The sequence below is a fragment of the Pongo pygmaeus genome, chromosome 23, assembly GCF_028885625.2.
Source record: "Pongo pygmaeus isolate AG05252 chromosome 23, NHGRI_mPonPyg2-v2.0_pri, whole genome shotgun sequence".
Classification (NCBI taxonomy): domain Eukaryota; kingdom Metazoa; phylum Chordata; class Mammalia; order Primates; family Hominidae; genus Pongo; species Pongo pygmaeus.
The window spans coordinates 35,386,761-35,398,931 of record NC_085931.1 but is presented as its reverse complement, the minus strand read 5'-3'; the positions used below and the strand labels follow the sequence as shown (position 1 = coordinate 35,398,931).

Here is a 12,171-nt window from a genome sequence, read left to right as displayed (position 1 = left end):
TAGTGACGCTGACACAACACTGTGCCCTCGGTTGGCCTTAGCTCACTTATACATCTAACATTCACACGACTAAAATAGTCCCTATGAAGCCAATAGTGCCACTGGTATCACGTAGAAGGATACAAGACACACAACACCGTGTGCCAGCAGATGTATCCTGCCTGTGTCTTTAGCAGGAGTCCTCATAGCTGTCCACACTTCAGGCCAGGAGCTCTTCTCTGGATCCTGCTCCCCAGGTGACACCTCACGTGCAAAGCAACAAGGTCACATGGGTGGACACAGGACTACCCGACTTAGAAGCCTGTGTCCCAAAAAGGAAATGAAATTTCTTTTAACAGTCCCATGGTCAAAGTTTTCAAGGGTCCCAGCAACGGACATGCCTAGTTACAAACACCACTGCGCTCAGGGAAACCCAAAGTATGGTTTACCTCTTGATTTTTTCTCCAAAGCCAGCCACGAAAAAGTTGACCACAGACTTCAAAACATTTCTAACAATACCAAAGTCCAATTGATGGCAGACTTCAAAAATTACGATTACTCTTCTCTAACTTGAGATGCCCCCATTGTTTTACAATTCATTCATAGCTCTCCCAATTCAGATAATGATGACCAACTTCTGGGCCATTTTTATTTGTAGTCTGGTAACCCAACACAGATGACATTCCACCTTTTCCAGGTTTCCAAGGGAACCGACTCGGAAAGTTAACCCAAGTTCATATTCATTTCTAGAGAAAAATAAAAAAACTTTTCTAACTTTATTCATGCATACGCAATACAAGGGTCTGTGGAATTTCTGAGAGACCTTCAAACTCACTGCCAAATTTTCAAGAGCTGTGACAAACCTTAATGTCAAAGAAAGACTACTTTCATAGCAGCAGAACTGCCATCACATCTGTCAGCTGGATCTGCCATGGGCTTTTTTTATGTCGTATCAACTGCTTCCCCATGTCTCTGAGTTGTTGAAAGTATCACAGCCACAAACACATTTGTTTTTCTTTCTCACTTTTTTTTTTTTTTTTGGTTGAGATGGAGTCTCAATCTATCCCCCAGGCTGAAGAGCAGTGGCGCAATCTTGGCCCACTGCAACCTCCGCCTCCTGAGTTCAAGCGATTCTCCTGTATCAGCCTCCAGAGTAGCTGGGACTACAGGCGTATGCCAGCACGCCTGGCTAATTTTTGTATTTTTAGTACAGTGTTTCACCATGTTGGCCAGGCTGGTCTCAAACTCCTGACCTCAGGTGATCCACCCGCCTTGGCCTCCCAAAGTGCTGGGATCACAGGCGTGAGCCACTATGCCCGGCAAACACATTTCTACTTCATGCATACATATGACAGGTGGGATGAACCTGCCCCGGGGCCCCCGATGGTGCTCATGGGTAGAGCAGGGTGATCCCCAGGTCCTAAGATGGCATGCTTGGATGCTGGCATCAGGTGGTCTGGCCTGTTGTTAGGCCCCCTGATGGTGCAAGCACATGCCAGAAGTGGAAGGCAGGGCAGGTCTATCCCCAGGTCCCTGGATGGAGTACTTGGGTACTTGTGGGGTGGGCGTTCTCTGGGAGGGGTCAGCCTGTCCTTAGGCCCTGTGGGAGCCTGCATGGACACAGGTTGTGGTTGGTGGGCTGGGGTGATCCCCAGGACCCTGAATGTCATCCTTGGGGACCAGGGGCAGGTGGGCTGGGTCTGTTGGCAGTCCTCCCTATGGTATGTGTGTGTGCCAATGGCAAGAGGTGGGCAAAGCAATTTCCAGGCTCCCAGGTGGCTTGCTTGGGTGGCAATGGTGGTGACTGGTTGTGAGTGGGTTGAGTCTGCATTCAACAGTCAACTCAGAAACCCCAGATGCCATTTTCCATGCCAACTGGCCTGTCCACCACTCAGAAAGGCCCTGGATACTGTGCCATGTGGCTGGCCCCGCATTGGGCCAGGCTTCCACGGGAGGCAGGAGGTCTGGGCCCTGCCCTGGGGAGGGAGAAGAATGGTACACAGGCAGTGGTCATTGAGCGGAAGAGACGGAGTGAGGAGAGGATGCTGCGAGGCGGTGTGTATAAGGAATCATAGAGCTGAAGGTGTTCATCTGACATATACCAGAAACTAACATAAAGTAGGAAAATACACAAAACCAACTAATCCAACAAAACTTGGGCAAAGAACTGATAGACATTTCTGAAAAGAAGGCAGGAAATGAACAGGTAAAAAAAAAAAAGCTTGCCCACATCACTAATCATCACAAAAATTTAAATCAAAGTCACACTAAGAGAGTGTCCCCATCCACACAAAATGAATGTTGCCAAAAGCAAAAAGAGAATTTTTAAAAGGCAATCACAAGTGTAGATTTACAGAGAGGGAAACTCTTTGACACTACTGGTGGGAATGTAAATTGGTGTACACATTGTGAACAATAGTTGGCAGTTCCTCCTCAAACTAAAAATACAACTACTACGTCATCTAGCAATCTCACCACTAGGAAATACAAAGTACATGGATGTATTATGCTCCCTGACTACAAATGACATAGAAGACCTATAGTGATCCAAACAATATGGTATCGGCATTAACACAAAAATACACAACAACAAGACACAACAAGGGAGCCAAACACCAAACCCAAATTCATATATGATGGACCCATTTTTAACAAATATACCCAGGGGATGGGAGACCCCGGGCTGCCTTCGGTCGGGGCTGCAAAAGTGTCCTGGGGGAACCTGTAGCCACCTCTCACCTGGGCTCTGGATAGTTTCTACTCCATGAGGATTTCCAGAGTTTCCCCTCAGCCACCCTCAGAGTCAGGGGGGCTTCCATGGGGCTGCGACCTTCTGTCCCAGTCTTTCCTGTCTCCATGACACACCGTGTGACCTACGTATACTGCAAGATGTAGGCGCGTGCATTGAAAGCGCACAGTTAAGATGACCTACAACCGATGCTACTCTAAGTCTTCCAGAGATTTTTCAGATATCCCCAGAGTAAAACAAACTAGCGACATCCCATGGTTTTGCAAACCACAACCAACAACTGCACAGAAACAGCTCCCTATGCACCATCAGACACTCTCCAGACCTGCCCCTCACTCACAAATGTAACAAAGCAGCATGAACCCAGGCAGTCTTCACTTCTAAGGGCCATATAACAACTTCTATCTGTCAGGAAGCCTTTGATCTGGGCCAGGCTGCTGACCCACAGGGGTTAATTGTGCCTCTCATGCTGAGTGTTGTTTCCCCTCACTGGGCTAACCCCCACCCTTCCACCAAGAAGGGCCCCCAGGGAAACTGCTGTTTGACATCCAGGAGCCCATGTGGAACGTTCCAGCAACCTGGATGGCCTCAGCCACCTCTAGTACCAGCCTTTTCCGCTGTGGGGCTCCCTTCCTGGCTCTTGCTCATGCAAATCAATCTAAAGTGGCTGAGCTGTCCTGCTTCCTCAAGCCTCCCGGGTCACCCTGATGGCATAGGCAGGTGTCTGCATTCAAGAATGAGGTACCCACAGGCTGATTTCCTTGGTGTGGGGGACAATGCCTGGGGCCTCCAGACAGCCAGCCCCGGGTAAAGAATCCAGCTCTGACACAGCTCAAAGACTGTGTGGTGGACACTAAAAAAACTAAAAAACTTAGCCGGGCATGGTGGCACGTGCCTGTACTCCCAGCTACTTGGGAGACTGACTGAGGCAGAAGAATCACTTGAACCCGGAAGGTGGAGGGTGCAGTGAGCCGAGATCGCTCCATTGCATTCCAGCCTGTACAACAGAGTGAGACTCAGTCTCTAAATACATACATAAATACATAAAAATTCAAGACGTTAAACTATGAAAAAATCCTGCACGAGAATCTAGCAAATATCCTTCTCGACAGAGGCTTTGACAAAGCATTTATATGTCAAGTCCCCAAAAGCAATGGCAACGAAAACAATTACTGATAAGTGAGACCTAATACACAAAAGAGCTGCTGCGCAGTATAAGAAACTACCAACAGAGTAAACAGACAGCCTATAGAATGAGGGAAAATATTCCCCAACTATGCATCTGAAAAACGTCTAATATTCAGGATTTATCGTAAAGACCTTAAACAAATAAAACCAGAAAAAAAAAAAACAACTTATAAATGGGCAAGGGACATGAATACACACTTAAAAGAAGGTGTACCAGTAACCAGTGAGCATGAAAACATGCTCGATTTCACTGATCATCAGAGAAATGCAAATCAAAAACATACTGAGATACCATCTCACGCTGGTCAGAATGGCAATTATGACACACAGTCCACAACAACAGAGGCTGGAGGGGCAGATGAGCAAAGAAATGCAGGTCCACTGTTGGGGGAAATGCAAACTAGTCCACACCCCCTGGAGAGCAGTGTGGACATTTCTCAAACAACGTAAAAGAGAACTACCACCCCACGCTGCAGCCCCACTCCTAAGGATCTACCCAAAGGAAAATCCTTCCATCCAAAACACACATGCACTCGTATGTTCATGGCAGTACTACTCACAATGGTAAAGACATGGAATCAATCAGCCTTGGTGCCCATCAGCAGTGGATCAGAGAAAGGAAATGTGGCACATACATACCATGGAACACTATACAGCCATAAAAAACAAACCCATGCCCTTACCACAAACACGGGCAGAGCCGTAGGCCATTATGAACAAAAGGCAAGAACAGAAAACCAAAATTTTCAAAACAGCTTACAAAGGTCAGTTGTGAATATTCTCTCCACAGAGAAATCATAACTGTGGAGCTCACAGAGATGCCAGACACTGCAACTTCATTATGATGCTACGTTTATATAGATCAAATTGTCCCTTGCACCCGCTGGTTATACACACATACTCTGTGGCAATGAAATTGCTATCCCATTTTGGTAACATTCATTCCCACCGGAGTGAGATGATATCTGAGTGTAGTTTTGATTGACTTCTCTTGAGGATCAGTAATGTTGATTCAGAATCTTTTACCTGTGCATCCATCTCAGGTCTTCAGGTCCTTTGCCCAGCCTTACACATCAAATTGAAACAAGTTCACAATAACATGGCAAACATCACTCACCACAAGCAAAATGTAAATCAAAACCACACTTAGATACCATCTCATTCTAATTGAAGTGAGTGTTACAAAAAAAGACAAAAAAACCTTGAAAGAAAGGCAAATGCTGGTGTGTGTTTCCAGAGAGAGAGAGAGAGAGAGACACTCTTCTCCATAGTTCGTGAGAAGGTAAACTAGTACACACGCTACAGAAACCACTTGGAGGTTCCTCCAAACCTTAAAAGACTCCAACTAGCATTTCAACCAGCAATTCTACTACTAGGAATACACTCAAAGCCATTGAAATCAGGACACCAAAGATAGATCTACCCACCTGTGTGGATTCCAGCACTGTTCCCAAGAGCCAGTATAAGCAATCAACCTACCTGCTTATCCACAGATGAAAGGATAAAGAAGCTGCTCCACATGTACACACTGGGATACTCTTCAGACAAAAAACCACAAAGAAATCATATCGTAGGGAAAACATATGGTTGCACCTGGAGGACATGACCGTAAATTAAACGAGCGAGGGGGAGAGAAACAAACCTTGAGTCATCTCACACATGCAGAATCTGAGAAACTCTATCTCAAAGACCTGGCGAGGACAATATTGGACTCCAGAGATTGGGGGAAAAGAGGGGTAATGGGCAGGAATTGTAAATGGGTACAAAGTTACACATAAATGAGGAAGAAAATTCTGTTGTTCTATTCCACTGCAGGATGAGCAGGGTTAACGGCATCGGCACATCACTTTCAAAGAAGCTTGAGAAGAGAATACTGAAGGTTCTCACCATACAGGAATAAACAATGGGAAAAGGTAACAGAAGCACTAAGTACCCTGATTTCATCATTCCACAATGTATGCATGGACCGTAACGTTGAAAGCAGATCGGGGATTTCTCAAAGAGCTGAAAACAGAACTACCATCTCACCCAGTAAAAGCCTACTCCTGTGCATCTACCCAAAGGAAAATTAATCCTTGTATCTAAAAGACACAGGAACTCGTATGTTCATGGCAGTGTTATTCACAATGTTGAAGACATGGAATCAACCTAGCCATCAACAGTGGATGAGAGGCCGGCACAGTGCCTCACACTTGTAATTCTAGCACTCTGGGAGGCCGAGGCAGATGGATCACTTAAGTCCAGAATTCGAGACCAGCCTGGGCAAAATGGTGAAATCCCATCTCTACAATAATACAAAAATTAGCTGGATGTGGTGGCAGGCATCTGTAGTCCTATCTAATGTGGAGGCTGAGGTGGGAGGATCACCTGAGCCCAGAAGATGGAAACTGCAGGCCACTGTCGTAAGTGAACTAAGGCCCAAATAGAAAACCAAATGCCACAGGTTCCCACTTATAAGCGGGAGCTAAACTTCGAATGGACTCAAACATAAAGAAGAGAACAACAGACACCTGGAATGACCACCAGACCCTCCCCCCAAAAAAAAAGGGAGAGGGAGCACGTGCTGAAGACCCACCCTGTTGGCCCTCTGCTCACTGCCTGTGTTACGGGGTTGCTGGGACCCCAAGACTTAGCGTCATGCAATCAACAGATGTTTAAAAAAAGATAAAAGAAAAATCCGAGGTTAGAAGCAAAGAAAATAATAAGTGAAAAGACAACCTGTAGTTATCCAAACAATCCATTATTGTCACAAACATGGAGCGAGGACCTAAGTGATAGAATGAGGTAGCCAAATACCCAACCCAACATGATATATAGGGAACACATTTTTCTTCTCTTCTTTTCTTTTTTTTTTGAGATGGAGTCTTGCTCTGTCACCCAGGCTGGAGTGCAGTCACGTGATCTCCACTCACTGCAAGCTCCATCTCCCGGGTTCATTCGTGTCTCCTGCCTCAGTCTCCCGAGTAGCTGGGACTACAGGCGCCCACCACCATGCCTGGCTAAATTTTTGTATTTTTAGTAGAGACAGGGTTTCACCGTGTTAGGATGGTCGTGATCTCCTGACCTCGTGATCTGCCCACCTTGGCCTTCCAAAGTGCTGGTATTACAGGTATGAGCCACTGTGCCCAGCCTGACTAAGCATATTTGTTAAAAGAACACAATGGGGAAGAGAGAGTCTGTTTTATAAATCGTTCTGAAAACTGAATATTCCTATGCAAAATAATGAAACAGAACGCTTATTGTGCAAAATATACAATAATGCACTCAATATTAATTAAAGACATATAACACAAAACTTGAAACCATCTTCTATAAGACACAGGGTGTGGGTATATGTAGTAGGTCAACCTGGATCTACGCTCACAGTTTACAAAACAACAAAGATAAAAACATAGAAAAAAAACAAACCCTTATTAACACAGAGTAGTATGCTCATAATCTTCTTCTTCATCAGTCACCAACATGACAGGCAAAAAAAATTATACACATGCGGGACTATATCAAATTCTATATCTTGTGAGCAATGAAGGAAACAATAAATAAAATTTTAAAAATCCAAAAAAAATGATAAGAAAGTATGGGAAAACATGCAGCTGATGAGGGGTTCTTTTCAAAAAAGTATAAGCAACTGGCCGGGCACAGTGGCTCATGCCTGTAATCCCAGCACATTGGGAGGCAGAGACGGGCAGATCACCTGAGATCAGGAGTTCAAGACCAGCCTGGCCAACATGGTGAAACCCTGTCTCTACTAAAAATATAAAAATTACCTGGGTGTGGTGGCGCATGCCTTTAATCCCAGCTACTTGGGAGGCTGAGGCAGGATAATCACCTGAGGCAGGATAATCACCCGAACCTGGAAGGCAGAGGTTGCAGTGAGCAGAGATTGCACTACTGCACTCCAGCCTGGGTGACAGAGCAAGACTTTGTCTCAAAAACAAACCAACAGACAAAAAGCCCAAAAAGCGTAAAGAATGACTACCAACAGGCAAAAAAATGAAACAAAACAAAATGAAAGAGAAACTACCAACCTAACCAACATTAAGGAGAGGAACCTAAATAAACTTTTCAGTAAATAACACAAAAATAATAACAAGTTTACACACCCTTGGTTAAAATAACTAATCACAAAATGACGTAAACCAGAACAATGTAAATACCATGTCACCCTAAGTAGGATGAATATTACAAGAAATTTAATACATGAAAGACAAATACTGGTGTGGATTTCCAGAGTGGGGAACTTCCATCCACAGTTGATAGGAATGTAAGTTAGTATACACGTTACAGAAACCAGTTGGATATTCCCCCAAAAATTAAAAATACAACTATCATTTTATCTATCACTTTCAGGCTAACCACTCTCATGCTAAAATACATCTGAAACCACCAAAGACCCTGAATATGCAAAGCTATCCTAGAAAATACAAACTCCGTTGTAGGTCTCACATTCCCTGATATCAGAATTACTTTTAAGAGCTATCTCCTTATTTAAACAATGTGGTAGTGGCATAAAAACGGAAACATGCACCCACCTATGGACATAATTAGGCAGCCAAAAACTAAACGTAAATGAGTATGCAGTCAACACATTTTTCAAAAGAACACCTAAAAGACAAAATGTTTAGAAATGGCCAATCTATTCAATTAGTAATTCCGAATAAACTGGCCATCCACATAAAAATGAATGAAGTGATATTACTGTTGCAAAATACACAAAAATTACCTCAAAAGAAATAAAAGACCTAAACACAAGTCCCAAAAGCATGAAACTCCTAAAGGAAGACACAGACTGAGCTTAAGTTTAGGCAAACCTAAATGAATCTATGTTCACAGGATGTAAAGCAAACAAGAATTCGGAAAAAAAAATAGAAGGAAAATGCTCACTTCCAATAACATGAGTTGAAAATTCTTATTTTTTTTGCTGGACCTTACCTAAGAAAAATAATCACTGCAAACTTAAAAAAACACAACAACACGTGAACACCCCCCCCCCGAAGAAACACTGCACAGTAATGAAAACAATGCACCAACCAACAATGAGAAGACATTCTTCTGATAGAAAGAACATGACGAGGAATCCTGTATCTGAAAGGGTTTGTTATCTGACATGCAGCAGAAACCAACACTACTAAGGAGCTAAACACAAAAACTCAAGTACCCCAGACAAAACGGGGTAAAGACCCCGAAGAGACATTTCTGAAAAGAAGATATGAAATCCACTAACAGGTAAAAACTTTGGTTCTCAACATCACTAGTCATCTCAAAACTGTAAATAAAAATCACACTCAGATACCAACTTTCTCTAATTAGAATAAATATAACCAAAAAAGAGACTACCATTTCATCTAGAAATTCTGATAGTGAGTATATGCTTAGTGAAAATGAAATCAGTATATTGAAGCAATAGCTGCCTTCCTAGGTTTAGGGAAGCACTACTCACAGTAGCCAAGGTATGAAGATCAACCAAATCAACCTAACCTGTCCATCAACTGATAGAGCAATGAAGGAACTTCAGCACACAGACACAATGAAATATGCTTCATCCCTAAAAATTCATGGCCTGATGTCATTTGCAGCAACCCACATGATCCTGGAAGACATCAAGTGAAACGAAATCAGCTAGGCAGAGAAAGACAAACACTGTATCTCATCTAAACCATGTGGGAGCTAAAAGAAAGTATCTAATTGAAGGTGAAGGTATGACAGTTGTTATGAGAGGCAGTGGGGAGGAGAGGGAATGGGCAGTCATTGGTAATGGGTGCAGAGTCATTGCTAATGCGTGCAGAGCTGCGCTTCCAGGGGAGGAATCAATTCTGCTGATGTGCTCCACAGCAGGGTGACTGGTGGTACCAATACGTCAGCCTCTGTTTCAATACAGCTAGAAAGAAGGACACTGAAGGTTCACAACACATAGAAATAAAAACTAGACATGGGAATAGACATGACAAACACCCTGATTTCATCATTCCTTAGTGTATACAAGTAGGAAAAGATCCCACTGTGCCCCCTAATTTTGGACATGTATTACAAAACAAATTTTAGAACTAAAAATAAGCAACACTAAAATACACACAGATCCATGAAAGTCCCTGAAGATCCAAAGCAGTTCCCAGAAATATAAACGTGGCTGGAGGCCTCGCTTTTCACAATGTCAAATTACATTGAAAAGCTAAGGTTATCTAAACAATAAGGGAGAGTCATAAATAGAACCATATGCCAGTGGACACAATTAGGCAGCCAAGACATGAACCTGAATGTGTAAGTCAACACATTTTTCAAAAGAGCCCCCAAAACACAAAATGGAAAATGGCTAGTCAATTCAGTAAATGATTTTGAGAAAACTGGAAATCCATATACAAAAGAATGAAATAAAACCTTTGTGTTCCACGCCACACAAAAACCCTATTCAAAATTTTTTCAAAATCCAAACAGGACACTTGCAAATATAAAACTTCCATGAGAAAACCTAGGGTGAGCATCACTTTTGGGAAACCTGAACCTTCGCGCATGTGCAAATAGAAAAGAAGATGCAAATACAAAAGAAGATGCAAATAGAAAAGAAGATGCAAATAGAAAAGAAGATGAAAGAAACACAGAAGGAAAACACTCACTGCCAAAGGAATGAATCTGAAATTAATTTTTCTCTTGATTGGACAAAAAACCACTACCAACAGAAGAAAAATAAACATGTCAGAAGACAAAAAACTGGAGCTTCTTCACAGGAATTTTTTTAAAATGAAGCAAAACAGCAGGCCTCCTAGAAACTGGGAGAAAATGATAAGTAATCACATATCTGAGAGAGGTTCATATTGAATATTTACCAGAAACAAAGACTACCAAGGAAGAACACACACACACACACACGCACACACACACACTCCAACCAAAATTGGGCAAACAAACTTAAAGGTCACTTTGGGTAAGGACACACGAAACTAACAGGTAAAAGAATGGGTTCTCCACCTCACTGGTCACCTAAAACACCTCAAATAACACTGGAGCCCTACCTGTCACCATACAAAAATTAACTCAAGATCAATGAAAGAATTCAATGGAAGACCTCAAGCTATAAAAATCCTACAAGAAAACCTGGAAAATAACTTCCTCCACATGGGCTTTCCCAAAGCATTTATATGGGTTGGCCTCCAAAAGCAATTGCAAGCAGCAGCGAAATGCGCAAGTTGGGCCTAATGATCCACAGAGCTGGGGCGCAGAAAGAAACTGCCAACGGAGTAAACACACAGTCACATCATAGGAGAAAATGTTCCCATACTATGCATCCGACCAACTTCTAATAGCCAAAATACACAACAAGGACCTTAAATAAGTCAAAACACACAAAAATAATCCAATTTAAAACATGAGACCCTGTCTCAAAAAAGAAAAAAAAGTAGAGGGAAAACCCAACAGAACAAACCCAAATAATGTAAATAGAAGGGAGCACAAATGCAAATGGAAAGTAATGAAAGAGCTCTTCCTGCTGAGCCTTCCCTGAGGGATGGTGGCAGGGACAGTGACAAGGGGCACAAAGCTGGATATGTCAAGCTGGCTGCCCCAGACATGACTCCCTGTGACCCTGGATTGCTCTCCCCTGAGTCTCCAGAAGCTGCAAGCACCTTCCCCCAGGGCCCTCAAACTTCCCAGGCTCATATCAAGAGCCTGGCCTGGGTCTTCCCTGCCCACATCAACCCTCACCTGCCAACGCCTCTTCCTAAGGGAGCCTCCCCTACCCCCAACCCCACCCCGCCCCCGCTCAGCTCTGGGGATTACAGCAGCCCACAGTGGCCCCGGGGCTGTCTCTGTGGGACTGTTGGATGCCACTCACCACTGAGCTGAGACAGCAGGAGAGCAGAAGCTTGGACAGGGCCTTCCCAGCATCAGAGAGCCAGGGGAGGGTGCCCTGGATGATCTGCTCCCCACAGCTCCTCCGGAGGGGGACGCCCTAGCCAGTGCGGGCATAGGGCCTGCTCTGTCCAGCTGCCCTGTCCATCTTGGTGGGACATAGAGCCTGGAGACCTTGGCTGGGCAGATGCATAAGATGAGGGGTGCTCTTCCCAGCCTGTGCGGCAGGCACCAGGGCTGTGGGCAGTACTGTCCAGTCTGACTCTGTCACTCAGTCAGGTGAAGCAGGGGCAGAGGAAAACCCCCAGATTCTTCGGATCTGGCCTGCTTGGCCTTCGGAGCAGGGTAGGGGTGGGACCTGGGGCCTCATCCTCCAAGCGCTGACTGCAGACCGACTCCTCCTTACCATGGCA

The 12,171-nt window shown here is 44.1% G+C and overlaps 1 protein-coding gene across 1 annotated transcript in view; it reads right to left on the bottom strand.

The window, feature by feature from the left end:
* The window catches only part of LOC129023011 (glutathione hydrolase 5 proenzyme-like), a 44,086-nt gene extending 31,915 nt beyond the window's left edge, over nt 1–12,171 (bottom strand). The window contains exon 1 of the mRNA XM_063662892.1: nt 11,742–12,171. Within this exon, the coding sequence (XP_063518962.1) occupies nt 11,742–11,875 (134 nt within the window). The 5' untranslated portion in view covers nt 11,876–12,171. The remainder of the gene's footprint in view (nt 1–11,741) is intronic.